This window comes from Gadus chalcogrammus, chromosome 2 (genome assembly GCF_026213295.1).
Source record: "Gadus chalcogrammus isolate NIFS_2021 chromosome 2, NIFS_Gcha_1.0, whole genome shotgun sequence".
NCBI classification, from domain to species: domain Eukaryota; kingdom Metazoa; phylum Chordata; class Actinopteri; order Gadiformes; family Gadidae; genus Gadus; species Gadus chalcogrammus.
In genome coordinates this window covers 5,942,683-5,959,861 of record NC_079413.1, presented here as the reverse complement: position 1 = coordinate 5,959,861, position 17,179 = coordinate 5,942,683, and the positions used below count along the sequence as shown (strand labels likewise).

Sequence of the window (17,179 nt, the reverse complement as noted above, 5' to 3'; positions counted from 1 at the left end):
CTACCGCATCAGCAAGGTAGCGCGACCGGTGGCAGACTCAGTCACGAAGACACTACCACTATCACTAACACTGGGCGGCACGTGGCTCAGGAGGTAGAGCTGGTTGGCCGGTAACCAGAAGGTTTCTAGTTTGAGGTGTCCCTAAGCAAGACACCTAACCATAACTGCTCCCGAAGAACTGTCTGTCACTGCAGGTGTGTGTCTGAATCGGTGAATGTCAGGCCATATTGTAAAGTGCTTTGAATGGCCAATAGTAAGAAAAGCGCTGTATAAATGCAATCAAAAAACACTTGCACACCGGTGTCTCTTCTTCCATCCAACCGTCTGGAAAGAAGTCTAAATATTTGTATTGCCCTGGCTGTCCTTATCCTCTCTTCACTCTCCCTCTCTCTCTCTGTCCCTCTCTCTCTGTCTCTAGGTGGCGCTGAACATGATGATGGTTTGTGCGGTGCAGGAGTTCCAGCAGAGCGAGGTCCTGTTTGCTGTCCTGAGTCCAGGATGGGTAAAGGCCGGCATTGGGTGAAGGAGGGGTGAGTGAGTGGACCCTTTCCCACCGATATTACACTGGTTTGAGAGGAGAACCTTATTGATATTACATGAATACCTTTAACTTGAATCTACAATCCAAACCAACGGTAACTCTACCTGCTCTACCCAGTCTAGGGAAACACATTTCAAGCGTTTAAATGTTAATACAGCTGGGATCTTCAACAGACCGGCAAATAATTGTCTGGCCAAATAATTGTCTGGCCAAATAAGAGGTAAATAAACAAGGCTTTCATTATTTCTTATGAATATGAATAGAAATTATGACTTTGTTCATTTTGGACATTTACAAAATAGACAATTACAAAATTATATTTCTTGGTAAAGACATGTAAAGGGAGTGTGACCGGACCGTCCTTGAGCTATTGGAATTGACTTATGGTGATAGACGCCGTGACAGGAAAATGTTCCTTTCTCTAGCTTGCCCGCTAATTACCATCACCATCAAGCCATCACTCATCTTCCACTTCGACTTGGCCCTGGTGTAATTACCCTGTTCCAAACGTGTCATATTACAGACCCAAGATGGCCACTTTTGTGTTGTTAACAGAAGAGATTAGACTCGCAGCTGGGACATCAATATTCAGCTTTTTGTGGCCACAAGGCGGACATCGGGGCCTCAGAGACTGTGGAGGGAATGCTCTACAAGTAAACCATGTGTAGAGCTGCAGCTAGCAGTTTATTTCTTTCTCTTAACCATAAGATTATTTCCTTGATTAATCAGTAAGTCTATAAAATGTCATTAATAAAAGCAAATGCAATCGCAATTTACGAGAGAGATGTCTTAAATGTTCTTGATTTATCTGAGAAGCTGCCAAGAAAAACAAATCTATTCCGTTCATAATGATCCATGAACCAGTATATGAATTGCACTGCAACATTAAGCAGCAAATCTTTAATGTTTTTTACTTGACACATAATATGTAAACGATTATCAAAATCACATTTGATTAATTTTCTGTTTATCGACTGTTCATTGCAGTCCTCATCATGTGTAACTATACTACAATGTCAAGCAACGAATGCCTGGATTTGTGCAAGCTAAATCCAAAGAGGATTTTTATTATTTTTAATTAATTAAAATGAACTTCAATCATTGGAGGAGTTCCTTGAGTTCACCGTGTAACGCGTGGCGGCGTCGACCGCAGCTACGCCCTGCGATCACCAGGTAGAGCTGTTCCACACTGCCACCTTGGAAGGGCAGATCCTCAGGGGGCTGGGGTTGTTCCCGTTGATGTTGGCGCCGGGGCAGAAGAAGGGGAACATCTTCTCGGTGAAGAAGTCGTGGAAGGTGTACAGCGTGGTCATGCGGACGGGGTCGGAGAACACCACCTCCCCGGCCTCGTAGTCCAGCTGCACCCGGACCCGGGTCAGCTCCCCGCCGCCGCCCAACGCCAGCGGCGTGCCGGGCCGCGTCATGGCAGAGTACTGGCCCTCGCAGTGGGAGATCATCCAGAAGCCGCCGTCGGGGCAGCCCGAGATGCGGCCCTTCCTGTTGATGGACTCCTTGACCACGCCCAGCATCCAGTCCACCTTGTCGCCCACCTCCACCTCCCAGGAGTGGCGCCCCGAGGTGAAGCCCTCCGAGCCCAGCACGAACACAAAGTGGCTGAAGCGCTCCGGGTTGTCCGGGAGCTGCTGCACCGAGCCGCTGTTGGCCACGCGGGTCAGGTCGCTGGACAGGGACAGCCAGGAGTAGGCGGTGTTGGGGTCCACGATGACCGGGGCTGATGGAGGTAGGAGGGGGCGTGGGACAGATGGAGGGAAAGAGAAAAAAAGATCATCTGTAAGGATTATTATTATTTATTAAAAATGTTCACGATTTTATTTTTGAATGCTTAATCCTTTTTATTATATAGGAAGTAAGAAAGGAAGGGATGGGAGATAGAGGGTAAGGCATGCAGCAAAGGACCACGGGCAGGTATCGAACCCACGGTCGATCTGTGCATTAATGGACTGTGCATTAATGGTACGCGCTCTACCCGGTGAGCCACCGGAGGGCCCCGAGGATCTTTAAGAAGGGGTTTCGCATGAATGAAACAAAAGCAAGCACTCGATGGATACAAGTAGAGATGCTCACTGTATTGGACCACATCCATCATCTTCTCCCACACCTGGTACTTGAGGCTGCTAATGTGCTTGGTCACATTAATGAGAGAACCCGTAGGCATCACATCCGGCTCCTTGACCCTGATCTGAGCTCTGAGAGGACAACATATCATACAGGCTCACAAATTAATCTGCCTCTGCTAGTTTTATCCAGGTTACAATCCAACATCAGAACGGAGTAAAAGTACCACAAAAAAAACACTTACCTCTTTTTGGTGTTGTTGTAATTCTGCAAAAACAAAGGAGAGTGAGTGACTAGAACCATGTGATGTTTGTATTGTATTCTCAGGGGCCAAGCACAGAAAAAAAGAGCGAGAGGGAGTGCTTGGAGCGGTACCTGAAGAAAAAGGGCGTCACCCGCCGCGGTCTCGTTCTCCACGGCGATGACGGCGTGGGACAGGGCCAGGATGTCCTTGGTCACGTTGTCCGTCCGCTTCTTGGCCAGCAGCTTCTTGTCCTCGTGCTCCTGCTGCAGCAGCAGCAGCCTGGCCTCCTCCTCCCTCTGGAGGAACGCACGCAGCTGCTCAAACTCCTTCCTGATCTGCTGCTCCGTGGCCTGGCTCTGGCTCTGAACACACACACAAACACACACACGATTATTCGCATGCATGTGCCCACACACACAGATTCCTCATTCAACACATATGGAGCTAGTCTGACCTATATGAAAGATAGATTTCCTATGGTGAAGAATCCCACTATAGACTACATGGAAGGATGATGGTTAATGATGTGGTTAAGACATGCAGATATTTCTAATTGTCATATTGGAAATGGTTCGTATTGGGGGTGTATCATAATCATGCTCAATCCGTTTAAAAATATGATGTATTGATTTTGTGTGTGATAATACCAGACGACAAATATTGATCATTTAATTCTGGCCGGACAAATTTACCCTGTCAGACACGCTTCAATACTTACATAACATGTATTAGGAATCTGTGTTCTGGCCAACTAACACCATAGCTTGTCGAGTGCCTTAAAACTAGAGTTGGGTAACCTATTTATGCAAAAATACAACAGGACAAAGTCCACATATACTAAACAAGTCTATCATCGTCATGGGTAACATGGTTTACTTTACAAACACCTGTTGCAGGTGTTGACACAACAGTAGGGAATGCAGTGCATTGTAAACTCTCAGTTGTATTGTTGGTAGAGAAGCTAATGTAGGGCCCAGTGCCCCTGTGGCCTGTGTGTTGATACCTTGATGTGCACCGTTTGGTCATCACACTCCTGCTTGGCCTCATACAGGCGCCGCAGGCTCTTCTTCAGAGGGACCAGCTCCTTCCTCAGCTCCCCCTGAAGGAGTGAGCAGGAGATCGTTACACTAGAGGGCAAGAGGCTGATTTCCCAATCCGACCACTAGGAGGTGACATGTCGGTGAGAACAGGCTTTCAGAGGTGTAGAAGTTTAGAAGGATGAATAGGCTTTTGCAAAGAAACTCATTGCAGTTTATTGATTTCCAGGGTTCAAATAATCTGTTCAATCTCAATTGATTAATCAACTCAATGATTAATAAAGTTGTATCTAATTGCATCTAAATATTCCATCACACCAATAAGAAACCATTGAGCCTCAGCCTACCTTCAGCCCCAGGTGAGCCCCGGCCTACCTTCAGCCCCAGGTGAGCCCGGCCTACCTTCAGCCCCAGGTGAGTCCCGGCCTACCTTGAGCCCCAGGTGAGCCCCGGCCTACCTTCAGCCCCAGGTGAGCCCCGGCCTACCTTCAGCCCCGGCCTACCTTGAGCCTCAGGTGAGCCCCGGCCTACCTTCAGCCCCGGCCTACCTTGAGCCTCAGGTGTGCCCCTGCCTACCTTGAGCCCCAGGTGAACCCTGGCCTACCTTGAGCCCCAGGTGAACCCTGGCCTACCTTGAGCCCCAGCCTACCTTGAGATCCTGGGCCGCCTCCTCCAGTGGACACACGCTGTGACCCTGGTGCTTCTTGGAGGTCTGGCACACGCAGCAGATCACCTCCATGTCGTCCCGACAGTACAGCTTCAGCGTCTCCCCGTGCGCCCCGCACTGGGCCTCCGCCACCATGCCGGACGGGATGGCCCCTGGCGCCCCCGTCCCACCCCCCGTGGCGGTGGCGGCGGCGGCCTGCTGCCCCTCCTGCTGCTCCTTCAGGAAGGACCCGGCCAGGTTCTTCAGCACCAGGCTGACGGTGGGCTCCGTCAGGGAGCACTTGGTGCGGCACACGGGGCACTCCCGCCGCGCCTTCTTCTTGCTCCAGAACTGCTGAAGGCACGCCCGGCAGAAGCTGTGGCTGCACTGGAGCACCACGGGCTCCCGGAAGATCTCGCAGCACACGGGGCAGGACAGCTCGTCCTCCAGAGCCGCGGAGCAGCGGGAGGAGAGGGCGCGCGGGCGCAGCACGGCCGCCGCCACCTTGGGGCTCAGGAAGGAGAGCTTCCCCGGCTGGGAGGAAGCACGCGGACGCAGCGCCATGGCCTGCTGCCGGCTGGTTCCTGTCCACACGGGGTGGGGGGGGGGGCTCCTGTTTTCTGTGGGACGATGAGGCGCGTTCTTCTCCTCTTGATGTTAGTTCAGGAGGACGGTGGCTCAGCGTGTGGTCCCGTTGATCTACTGTTTCTTCTGATCGCTGGACTGCTTGCTTGTGAGGATAGAGCAGTGTGACCACAACATGTCCAAAGCCGGAGCTTCAGCATCAACAGAGACTGGAAGAGCAGGTTTCATTCCACTTTTGGTAAATAGGGGGCTATCGTTGAACGCCAAGCATTGCCCCTATGAAGCCATTGGTTTGAGAGTAAATACGACTTGGTTCCTAAGCATTGTTGTAGTGCTACAGATAGCTAGAAAGATATTCATCATGCTAACCTTGAAAACATGATGTAATAGCACATTAACTCTATAGTATGAATGTGGCAAACAATTCTTTCATTTCTCACAGAATTTCTGTGTGTACTGAGTTCTAGAGCTGCAATGATTAATCGATCGTGAGAAAAAGGATCAAATCTAAGTTTGATAAATTGTTTAAGTAATTTATAAAGCACAAATAACTAACATTTGCTTCTTAATGTGCAGTTAAAGTGAAACATTTGGTTCATGGTTCATTTTAAAAGGAATAGTTTAGTTTTTCTTGGCCCCGTGTCATTTCATAGACTAATTGATAAATCGATGAAGAAAACATGATTATTTATCGCGTGAAATAATCGACTGAAATGTAACCTTCCTGAGTTTAAATTCCTGAGTTTAAAAGGCATGAGACCTGGCTCTATGAGGTTGACCTAACATATCAAGTTCACGGAGATATATTGTATTACATTAACCCTGCCCCTCATGTGGAGTGGCTGATATCACTGCCTCGTTAAATCTCATGCATATTTCAAAAGGGACAAATGAGAATAATCCATCCTCACACACACGGGCAATCCAAGGGTCGCTCTCTTTCTCTCAAAGACACACACCCATAGACACACCCACACCCACACACGTGACATATTGTTACGTGCCACATTTCGATAACCTCTATCCCAGTGCGTTTCACAAGTAAACATTGTCAGAGAAAAAAAAGGTAGGACTCGCTGTCATTGTTATTGCATTGTAATTTGAAATTGACAACAGTGTATTAGAAAGCCATTCAAATAATGTTCCCCTTAGTGTTAGTGCCCTAGCATCAGTCGTTACACAAAACCACTGGATATATAATTCATCAGCTTCAGAGAATGTCAAAAACAAACCAACGACTGAATAAAAGAAAGAAAAAAATAAAGTCTTACACCTGTAAAATGGCTATACGTGGATATTTAGACAGTATCACCATAAAATGAAATCATATTTCCTTGGACCACGTCAAGTACAACATGTAACCTTCATTGAAACAACAAGTAGCTTCATAGCAAGACAGTTGAGTGCACGGCAGAGACCTCGCCGTGTGGGAGTCACCACATTTTTCCCGATAGTGCATCTCAACCCTGGAATGAACGCAATGGGCCACGCCCGTGTTTGAACTAGGATGACATGACACGCCGATGAAACGACTCATTTGGTTTCCATCAAGGCCAGTTCAGTTGTTTTCGCCCAGATGGTTCAATCCATCTTCACACGCATGCACATTGGGGCGACGAGTGTACAGATTAACATATAACCAGTCCTTCTTCTCTTACAAATACAGATGACGTACGTCCATTGCATGTCCCAGTTAATACTGTCTTCTGTAACGCTCTTAAAGTGAATCGAGACATTTCCAAACACAAGTTAAAATCGAATTTCCCTTCACACAAGGGTAAAAACGTTGCAAAAGAACTGCACATACAAAATAAAAATTAAAAGGTTGCACCATTCACCGATCAGGGCTCCATTCCATTTTTGCTCCAAACAATACGGTCGCAAAAGGTAAAGAAAACAAAGTGAACTAACACAGATTTCTCCCCTTAATGGCTTGATTACTTTTGGTATCGACTGAAGACTGGAATGTTTTCCTGTTGTCACGGTTGAGCTTTGCGGTGGTGACCACTACAAATGACTAACGTCACTCCCGGTGGTCACGTAGTATTTCTATATTACAACAAAACACAACAAAGAAAAACACCGGCTCTTTGTGAAGGTAAAAATGGAACAGCACACACACAGCATGCTTTTCAGAGCGGCCGTCTTGAGTGGGCGGGGCCACAGGAAGCAGACATGAGTCCCGGGGTGCCGAGGTCCAGTGCTGTGCAATAACTGGCAGAGGGCCGGTGCAGGCCCGCCCAGCCAACAGAGGTACAAGCTGAGGTTTCTCATTTTGTTTCATACAGTGGCCGTGCAACGCGGAGAGCGCGATTGTGGAAAAATAGACGTCCCTTTTTCAGCCCGAGTCCTTCACTTCCGCCACTCTTAAAGCGCTATTGTGGCTGCCTTCACCACCAGGCCAGGACAAACCTGGAGACATCGACCGTAGAAGGATGTCCCCTCTTGGGGGAAATCCACTGTGTGATTCGCTCAGTTCAGTAACACAGCCAGACAACAGAGTCCACTACCAACGTGTTTGCAGTCTGCGGCTCCCATGTACTAAACAGGAAGGAGTCTCTACGTCAAGAGTAGCGGTACAAGGGCGGGGGGTTGGGTAACAGCTAATTCTTCACGGGGGTGTAACAAATCCTAATAGTGCTATTCATGTTGAGGCCGTCTCTCTCTTTCGCTCACACACACACACGCACACACACACGCACACAAACAAACACGCATGCACACACACACACACACACGCACGGGTCCTCTGGGTGTCATGGCTACAGCCGTCCGACCTTAGCGTCGCCGATGGCCCCCCAGACATCAAAGACAAATTCGTCTGGAAAGGCAAAGTCGCCCAGGGTCTCGTCCAGAGCCTCCGCAAACTCATCTGGGTTCTTCTTGTCCTTCCCCAGCTCCACCATGGTTGCAGCTGATGAGAGAGAGACGGAGAAAAAAGAGAGACATAGAGAGACAGAGACAGAGAGAGACAGACAGAGACATAGAGAGAGAAAGACAGAGACATAGAGAGAGACAGACAGAGACATAGAGAGAGACAGACAGAGACATAGAGAGCGAGAGACAGAGCGAGACAGACAGAGAGAAACATAGAGACAGAGAGAGAGAGACAGAGACACAGAGCGAGAGACGGAGACAGAGAGCGAGACAAAGAGGTCAGAGGATCAGAGAATATCTCATACAGAACAGCATGGGGTGCATACACAACTCGAGACACCGCCGCGGGCGCTTGTCGCCACACAGCGGCTCTGCACACGCACACTTACCCAGCTCACTGTCTCTAATGCCCATGTAGCTCTCCAAGAGGTCATCCACTTTCTCAATGGCCTTCTCCTCAAAAGCAGAGGGCTGGGGCGGGGGAAATAACAACAATGCAATCATTCTTCAGCTGCTGCCGTGGCGATGGATCACAATTCTTAAACCGGCCCCATGTACGTTTTCCCCATTAGCCACCTCTAGCACCCTGAGCTGAAATAATGTCAAGACTCAAGTTATTTCCTACACATACCAATACAACTGAAGACTGTTGAGTTATGTCTTCCAGCCAGGTAACACCGGAAGGTTTTCTACCTGACCTTATTAAAAACCAAAGCATACTGTAACTATTGTTACGAAAAGCCTGGGAAACACATCACATCCTACGCGACACGCCAGCATCAAGGTGTGAAACCGAAGAAAACAAAACCACAGAGAAGAACTCCTCGGAGACGGATTGCCTCGTGGAACGAACGCGTTTCATTCTCAACAAAACGCCCTCCCGTTTTCTGAATGGAGTAAGAAGTTGCTGCGGTATGAGAGCTAGCATTGTGCAGGTCCTTAAAGGAATGACAAGCGTCCACAATGCCCCGGGGCCACGGCGCCGCTCCACTCACTAGCTCCTCCACCGTGGCCGGGCCCTTGGCGCGCAGGCGTAGCGTCCCCCGGCCCGTGCCCAGCTGGACTCCCGAGCCTGCCTTGGCCCCTCCGGACCGCTGGCTGATCATGTCTGCGCGCACGCACACACACACACACACACACACACACACACACACACACACACACACACACACACACACACACACACACACACACACACACACACACACACACACACACACACACACACACACACACACACACACACCAAAAAACATGGGTCAGAGGATTGCCATGCATAAGTACAACACATAAACTAGACACACACACACACACACACCAAAAAACATGTGTCAGAGGATTGCCATGCATAAGTACAACACATAAACTAGACACACACACACACACATATATAAGACTAGACACACACACACACACACACACACACACACACACACACACACACACCCCCATTACCACGTTTCCAGTGAGTTCCCCAATTAAACATTGTAACAGAAAACAGACAGGACTTACTGTCATTGTTATTGCATTATAATTTGAAATTGACAACAGTGTAATAAAAAAGCCATTCAAATAATGTTAGTGTTATGGCCCAGCAGACCATTGGAGGGGGGGAGGGACAGTCAGACTAGTTGGCAAGGACTTCATAGCGAGTAATGATGAGTAATGTTCGTTTGAGGAGTCCTCTCTGTCCAACTACAAGGAGGCCGTTTGATGCATGACTTGATGGCTATTTCTTTTGTTGTTCTTGCTGCACGAAACTGGTCCCACTGCTGTTTTCCCTCTAATGATTTTTCACACCAGTGACCACAATACATTTCATCAGCATTATGTCATTCACTATGGATTTAAGAGCTAGCCCAAAAAAAAGCTATTGAACACATAAAAAGCTAGTGCTCAAATTGCTCTTTGCGCCTTGACAGCCAGTATGCTGCAGAAACAATGGAGGGTTTTTTCAAAACGGTTCCCCTTTTTTTTCTTTTTCGTTTTGTTTCTGTGGGCTGACCACTTCCTTATAATGGCATTGTTACTTCCTGAGCATTTCCCTGGGTCATCCTGCATATGTCGGCGGGTGGTGGTGGACGTGACTGCAGGATCCACCTACCGAAGGCTTTGAGGGGCTCTGTCAGCTTGATGGTGAACTCCTTTCCCCTGGGCAGCTCCTTCAGCATCTTGGCCACCTCGTAGTGCCGACAGCCTATCAGCCCGTGGCCGTTGATGGACTCGATCATGTCGCCCACGTTGATGACCTGAATCTGGTGGATGATGCTGCCTTCTCGGATCCTCTGAAAAACAAAAAAGTTGATTTATTTCACCAGTTATCCCCGTTCTAATATTTCATCAGACGTGTTTATCAAAAGCAACCTTTATTCAGATACATGGAATCAACAAGCAGGTAGGGGGGGGGTTAGGCCTCTTGCTCAGGAATGCCTCGAGGTAGAGCATCAGATATCGAACTCGGTACCTTTCAGCTGGGAGTCGACCCACCTAACCACTTGACAGACTGCCCTGCCCCTACTAGACACGCCTGCTTACCGTCTTTGATTTAATATCGCACACACCCATGCATCAAGGTTCTCTGACAGATACTGCTGTGAATCTGTCCCAAGCAAATTGTAAGATCCTTTTCTGGCAAAGCTCACCTTGATGAAGGCGTATCCGGCTCCGTTGTCAGTGATCGTCAGCCCTAGGGCGTCCTCTCCCTTGTATACTTCAATTTCCTTCCGCTGTCCTTTAATGTGGGCAAATATGAAGTCTTCAAGCCCAATCTGGCCTCCCAACAGTTTCTCCATGTCCACTTTATGAGTGTTCAGTGTACAGAACATGACCTAAAGGGACAGATAGAGACACACCCACACCCACACACAACCATTTAGTGTTGTTTAATCAGTGTTTTTTCTTTGAAAATGTTATTGTAAATATGAGGATTTCAGATTTTTAGTTTTATTTATCCAATACTGCTATTTAGTACGACTGAATGCTGATTTATCAAAGCAGGTGGATGATAATATGAATGAATGAATGAATTAATGATGAACGGATGAAGAGGATTCTCTGGTCCTTCTCACCTCAGCAGGGGGAATGCCGAAGGCCTCTCCGATCTTGGCGTAGAGCTCCCGCACATTGCTGAAGCCCTCGATGCGCCCTGTGGGGCTGCCGTGAGCCAGTTGGGTGTGGAAGATGAGTCGGGGTCTCAGGCTGCTGGGCGGGGGTGGCAGCCCCTCTGACGTAGCTCCCTCACCCAGTCCTACAACGCCACCGTCCAGACCGTCCATGCCCGAAACATTGAGACCCCCACGGATAGGCTCAGCCTCTTCATTCTCCACAAGAGGGGACGCCTTCTTTCTTCTGCCCAGGCCCAGAGGCATAGTAGTCCTACGGGTAGACTTCAGGGGAGGCGACGTCCACTATTGCGTTTCAGATGTAAACAGTGGGTTCCCAGCACAAATAAGCGTTGTCAGCAATTGACAAGACACTTTGTGCTGTCAAAACTGCTCGGTAACGTTCCCACCAATGTAGTATCAGTGTATTCCAGGGATTACAGGAGGCAATATAAAGGATTATGCATCCACTTGCATAGCTTGACCTGTGAAGCTCAACGGCTCCAGATGGGACTCAGATCTAAGGGAAGGGGGAGACAATATGTTGGTAAATAGCTCATTACTGACTGCATTACTGTGCATTAGCGCCTTAATCTCAACTAGAGACACAGTGGATACACCTTTTAGCATCGTTTCAGGCCAATTGGCCCAGAACAAATACATTAATGATGAATATAAACAATGCTTGTAGGTTAGTTACGCCATCGCATCCTAACCTAGAGCTAACGTTAGCCGCCGCTAACAGTAAGGCACATTCCCCCCAAACCATGAATAACTATTGTTAACTTCGCAACATTTACACTTCTTGTTCATTTCAGAGGCGAACCCGCTCGAGACTAAAATAAAATGCAGACCAAAAATGTCATCCGAGATTTGCGAACATGTTAGTTTCCTATCTATGTTATGGAAGATCGACTTGAGTAAGAGATAAACACGGTAGGCCAATCATTCTTACCAGAGCAGGACAGCCAGATAGCTGGCTAACCGGTGGATGTTCACGTTATTTACTGGGAGGTGATCATCTAGCATGGAAAGGTCGCCAAACGCCTCTTCGCCTTTACAAGCTTCTCGCTATGCAGCTCGTATGGGAATGTGGGCATAATAGCCAGGAAGGGAAGCTGTACAAAGCGGGTATGCTACCTAATCTTAGCCTTCAGTAAGCAGGGGTGGAGAGGGTGTAGCAGCAACCCTCACGCTGTTTTCCTGTTTGAGGGGTGCACTGGCTCCCTCTAGAGGAGGCAGTCGTTATAGTTATCATTACCTTCTAGTTGGTTCATATTGTAACCATCATCTTATCAGGGGAAAAAAGCTAACATAAATAACTAAATATAGGCTACTTTAATTATGCTAGGCGGGCCCATCTTAGAAAACACATGTGGAACAAAAAGGGTTTAATTTAAATATTTATTTTTCACTTGTTGGCCAATGTATCAAACATCTTTGGGAAAACTGAATTGTCCAACCAAATTTAATTAATTTCGAAATCATTCCATTCCAAAAACCATTGACTAAAGCAAACACATTCATAACATAATGTATTCTATGGGATCGCAATGCAGACAAATAACAAACATTTAATCCACTTAAACAATACAGTTAAAACAAAATGTTAACACTATTTTCCAAAAAAGGAAAAGCTGAGCAAAGATTTAAACATCCTTTTTTAAAACAAAAAAATAAATACATTAAAGAGATCACAAATCTCTACATTCATGTTGAACCCCATGTTTGTGTCATTTAGAAAATCAAACTCCTTCTGGAGTGGAATGATGAGTTTAAGTATTGTCTTCATGTCACATTAGACAATCACATTAAAGTAAAGTAGGCATTGAAAATATTTGAAAAGCAGCAACTCTTCCACCATTTAGTGTGTGTGATATTTTTGATCGAAGGTACAAATATTGATGGATATTCTATTGGGTGCCTTGTATAAATATAAATTTTGTCAACAATACAATTGTTGTAACAATTGTAATGTTGTAGCAGTGTTTTCTGTAAAACTATATTTACCGATAAGGTATCCTCTTAAAAGGTGAGTAAAATAGCAAAAAATAACAGCAGCCAAATTCATCCAAGATGTGGGAGAACATGGAAACGGTAACATTGAGTGGTTATTCGACTAAAGTAGACTATAATAGGATATTTTAAATAAGGGAGTTTTGGATTATTTTAAGGAAAAGTTACCATATTACCGATTTGGGCTCAAACTACCACACAGGGCTTACTTTGAAATATATTGGAAGACATGTTGACAAAGAAGACAGCCCATCCATTCCAGCTAGCAGGCTACACATACTCCCACCTCAGGTTTAGATATTCCCATTCACAGCTTAAAAACACACAGGCAAATGGTTATTTGGCACAAATGTATCCCACAATTATACATAAGCTATGTTGTCAGTTGTGTACCCCTATCAATAAAGAACAAACCGTGTGTGGATTAGCCCGTTTTCAAAAACTGGTCGATCTGCAAAACTCAATATTAGCCCATTTAAAATGAAATAATTGTCAACACATTATATTTCAAAATACACCACTGCATAGTTCTATAGTTAAACAAAAAGAATGTCATATGTATGTATTAATGTAGCTACATTCAGGTATGTGCACAGCACCTGAGGTATTGTATACAACTTGTTTTACGCACACCCTTATCCTCCAGGAAGCACCTTGAACAACTTCCGGGGACCTGAATCAGATTAATGTTAAACTAAAAAGTTTTCAGTTTAAAGTCCCCCAGTCTTCCTGTTCCCTGCCTAAGTTTTTCCCCATTCATCAGAGTAGTTCTGACAACTGGGCTCTGAGCTCCCTGACGTTTACGTAACAAGCATTAAGTTGTGTGTATTGGTATATTGTGTACTGCCATAGCAATCTATAATTGTGATAAAGTTGAGGGGGGCTTTAACATGTATTTTTGTGTATGCTAGGCATTCTGATGCCAGCCCTGAAGTTATTATAAATAACCAGACCAATTCCTACAAAAGCCAAACCATCACATTTAAAATGCAAGAAACGGCTCGAAATGCATCTATAATACCCATTTCAACAGACTTAATTCCTCCTGACTTTGGTAAGAGGCCCATATTTAAAGTGATAGCTGATACATGTTTGCTCTTGAGTTCCACAGTCATACCAGAGTTTGAGAAGTAGAAATATAAATGTAATCTTTAAAAAAAAAGATAAAATAACAAGTTAAGGGATTATTCAACTAAACTGACGCTCAAATAAATGGTCATCTGTCTAAGGCTTGCTGTGACCAAGTCCGTGTTGCTATACAAGAGAGTGCAGGTGTAGGCGTGGACGTAGTGACGTCAGGATTCCTTTAGATAATTTGTTAAACCTAAAAAGGGGAACAGCATTCACGGTGGTAGGATCTGGCTCAACGCTTCACGGGTAGTGTTACCTAAATTGTCCGGAAACTTGACTGTAAACTCTAAAATCATGTCCCCCCTCTTGTCTGGGGACTTGGAGAGCGGCAAACCTTCCCCAGTTATGCGCTTCTTCATGCCAGGTTTGACTACGTCTCTGGAGGTCACAGTGATGGTCCTGCCATCCAATGTGGGGGCGTTCACCGTGCATCCGCACAGTGCCTGCCACAAGAAGCAAGAGAGAATTGACCATTAGCCATTGATTGTATCAGGAGTTATACCCAGTCACAAATACAAAATAATGTCATCACAACCAAACCAAAACAAAACGTTTTGTATCAGTTCTCATGTCCATCTACGTACAAATAAACAGAACCTTTAAATAAGTTGAATAAAGCGACCAGTTAAGTTTTTTTTTACGTACGTCTTTGAGAGAAATCTTTGCGGGATAAATGATATCGGACCCCTCTCGCCGGAACACCGTGTGGGGTTTATCCTTCACCACGAACACGACGTCCGCGGGGATGTTCCTGGGGCCTTCATCCCCCTCCCGCGGAAAGGTGATCTTCGTCCCCTCCTTCCAGCCGCGCTTGATGTCGATGGTCAGGATCTTGTCCTCGCTGCGCACCGTGAAGCCGTCCGGGTTCAAGCGCTTGCGGGAGATCTTCATCTTCTTGGTGCAGCCCGAGAAGACCTCCTCCAGGCTCACCCTCAGCTCGTGCACCACCGGCGGGTCCTTCTTCCTCTCGGCCCGGCCTCTCCGGGGTCCCCCAGGTTGGGATTTGAAAGGCCTAGGGAAGCCGCCCGGCATTCCCGGCATCCCCCCCATGCCACCCATCCCCCCCATGCCACCCATCCCCCCCATCCCCCCCATGCCGAACGCGGCGAAGGGGTCGTCGGTGTCCATGTTGTCGTCCTCGTTCCGGGGGAAGAACTGCTCAAAGGGGCTGCGGCCGCCGAAGAACTCTGTGAACATGGCGTGAGGGTCTCCATGGAAGGTGTAGTTGTAGGACTGGCCATTGGGGGCTCCGCTGCTAGTAGGGCCCTTCAGTCCTATGGAGGGAGAGAAGAGAAACACCGTTGACCCAATGACCCCATAACATTATCAAATCAACCAGTATTGAAAGGGGAAGGCATTTAGGAAATAGGGAGCTATAATGCCCAACCACTGGGCATTAGGTCTTAACAGGTATGATGACCATCATACAGACATACAGACATACATGCAGACATACAGACATACGTACATAAAAAGGTAAACATTTAATCGAAACAGATTAATGACAAGCCGTTTCATGAATGTAGTTAGACATACCTTCTTCACCATAACGGTCATACACCTCCTTCTTCTTGGCGTCGCTGAGCACATCGTAGGCCTCGGCAATCTCTTTAAATTTATCCTCTGAACCAGGAGACTTGTTCTTATCAGGATGGTAACGCAGGGCCTGTTTTCTGTACGCCTTTTTAACCTCGTCTTCAGATGCGTCTTTCGCTATCCCTAACACTTTATAATAATCTTTACCCATTACAATAGCCGGTACAATCCTTCAAAGTCCTGAACTCATTATTGGCCAGGTAAAGTAAGACTGTTCCAAAAGGCACAAACTTGATAGCACTGGAGAGATGTGCTTGATAAACCTGCTGGAGCTGTTTTCTGGACGCTGTCTGTTTCCAAGCTACCCCAGTAGCAAGGTTAAAGCTTAGTTTAGTCACTAAAAAACGAGCATATAAGCTGAAACGCCCGTAGTATTCTAAATGTTCAATACGGCATGCCATATATCGAATGTCCTGCGAGTATTATGGCTACAGTATATGATTCATATTACCACCAAGCTGTCAACGTGCGAGGAAACTTCTGGAATGAATTGTTGCCGCTGATGTCGTAATGTTGTGAATACGCATTTCCTCTTTTAGCCCCGCCTCCTTTCTTCCTGCTCGTCACAAGCGCGCGACGTAGGAGCAGCACAAAACCATTTGTATAAATCACAATGAGGCTTAATATCAGTAGACCTTACAGATGTCTAGTTTTATAGCAAAGATACATAAAAGGGAGAGCAACACAAGTGATTTATGAAACCTATAAAATCCTAAAATATCCTAATGTTGGAACAATATCAGTTACAATGTTTTTCTACAAGATGCTCATTTTCAATTGATTATAAATAGCAGTAAGACAATCAAAGTAACGCATAGACAGACTACTGTGCAAACATATGGTGACTTCCGAAAGCAAAAAGGGCAATAAAATACCTACTTTGAATTTCAAATGTATCTCCTTAAATATATGCTTAATCCACTTTACTTGCACAATAAATAAAGTATGGTCAAACAAACATGATGTCTTTGTTCAGGACATAAACAAGAACGCTCCCAAACTGACTACAGGTGGTTTTTATAGAGAACCATGTGTTGGCAGTCTACTCGGCAGCCTGGCTCCATTTCATCCTACTGGTTAGGCTTTTTTAATATGGGAGGAATGGGAGACAAGGTGTTGTGTTGACGTATCTCAGGATCTTATATAGATTAGGATCGGTCACTGGGTAGGGTGCCCAGAGTGTTGGCTCTGCAAGGTTACCTAGGTGGTGCAGAGCAAATCAGGATACTTATATTTAGCCTTGTGAATGGCGCACAGTGGATTATGCCTTGGACATCTCCGGTTTCATCTTCGCTCAGTCTGCTGCTGCCAGGACTCTTGAGCCATGTG

General features: G+C 46.4%; 3 protein-coding genes across 3 annotated transcripts; all 3 read right to left on the bottom strand.

Moving 5' to 3' along the window:
* Nucleotides 1–827: 827 nt before the first annotated feature.
* On the bottom strand, nucleotides 828–6,049 carry trim35-12 (tripartite motif containing 35-12). Its single transcript, XM_056577106.1, has 6 exons — nucleotides 4,548–6,049; nucleotides 3,865–3,960; nucleotides 2,993–3,223; nucleotides 2,862–2,884; nucleotides 2,627–2,748; nucleotides 828–2,273 (listed from the first exon to the last, which is right to left on the bottom strand). The coding sequence occupies exons 1-6, from the start codon at nucleotides 5,106–5,108 to the stop codon at nucleotides 1,708–1,710; spliced, it is 1,599 nt and encodes a 532-aa protein (XP_056433081.1). The 5' UTR covers nucleotides 5,109–6,049; the 3' UTR covers nucleotides 828–1,707.
* A 140-nt stretch (nucleotides 6,050–6,189) lies between these two features.
* On the bottom strand, nucleotides 6,190–12,345 carry gipc1 (GIPC PDZ domain containing family, member 1). The gene is made up of 7 exons (XM_056577142.1): nucleotides 12,063–12,345; nucleotides 11,075–11,627; nucleotides 10,649–10,834; nucleotides 10,111–10,291; nucleotides 9,002–9,114; nucleotides 8,396–8,477; nucleotides 6,190–8,043 (listed from the first exon to the last, which is right to left on the bottom strand). The coding sequence occupies exons 2-7, from the start codon at nucleotides 11,372–11,374 to the stop codon at nucleotides 7,892–7,894; spliced, it is 1,014 nt and encodes a 337-aa protein (XP_056433117.1). The 5' UTR covers nucleotides 11,375–11,627; nucleotides 12,063–12,345; the 3' UTR covers nucleotides 6,190–7,891.
* Nucleotides 12,346–12,434: 89 nt separating this feature from the next.
* dnajb1a (DnaJ heat shock protein family (Hsp40) member B1a) lies at nucleotides 12,435–16,384 on the bottom strand. The gene is made up of 3 exons (XM_056577119.1): nucleotides 15,791–16,384; nucleotides 14,900–15,528; nucleotides 12,435–14,697 (listed from the first exon to the last, which is right to left on the bottom strand). Exons 1-3 carry the CDS (start codon nucleotides 15,999–16,001, stop codon nucleotides 14,467–14,469), a joined length of 1,071 nt encoding a protein of 356 aa, XP_056433094.1. The 5' UTR covers nucleotides 16,002–16,384; the 3' UTR covers nucleotides 12,435–14,466.
* Between the last annotated feature and the right edge of the window lie 795 nt (nucleotides 16,385–17,179).

Excerpts from the sequence above, each read along its gene's own strand:
- dnajb1a (XM_056577119.1), bottom strand. The coding sequence starts at position 16,001 with ATGGGTAAAGATTATTATAAAGTGTTAGGGATAGCGAAAGACGCATCT. Across the intron at positions 15,529-15,790 it reads TGACCGTTATGGTGAAGAAG|GACTGAAGGGCCCTACTAGC; the intron begins GTATGTCTAACT and ends CTCCCTCCATAG. Across the intron at positions 14,698-14,899 it reads CAAAGATTTCTCTCAAAGAC|GCACTGTGCGGATGCACGGT; the intron begins GTACGTAAAAAA and ends TTCTTGTGGCAG.
- gipc1 (XM_056577142.1), bottom strand. The coding sequence starts at position 11,374 with ATGCCTCTGGGCCTGGGCAGAAGAAAGAAGGCGTCCCCTCTTGTGGAG. Across the intron at positions 10,835-11,074 it reads TCGGCATTCCCCCTGCTGAG|GTCATGTTCTGTACACTGAA; the intron begins GTGAGAAGGACC and ends CTGTCCCTTTAG. Across the intron at positions 8,478-9,001 it reads CGGCCACGGTGGAGGAGCTA|CCCTCTGCTTTTGAGGAGAA; the intron begins GTGAGTGGAGCG and ends CCCCCGCCCCAG.
- trim35-12 (XM_056577106.1), bottom strand. The coding sequence starts at position 5,108 with ATGGCGCTGCGTCCGCGTGCTTCCTCCCAGCCGGGGAAGCTCTCCTTC. Across the intron at positions 3,224-3,864 it reads ACCAAACGGTGCACATCAAG|AGCCAGAGCCAGGCCACGGA; the intron begins GTATCAACACAC and ends GTGTGTGTTCAG. Across the intron at positions 2,749-2,861 it reads TACAACAACACCAAAAAGAG|AGCTCAGATCAGGGTCAAGG; the intron begins GTAAGTGTTTTT and ends TTGTCCTCTCAG.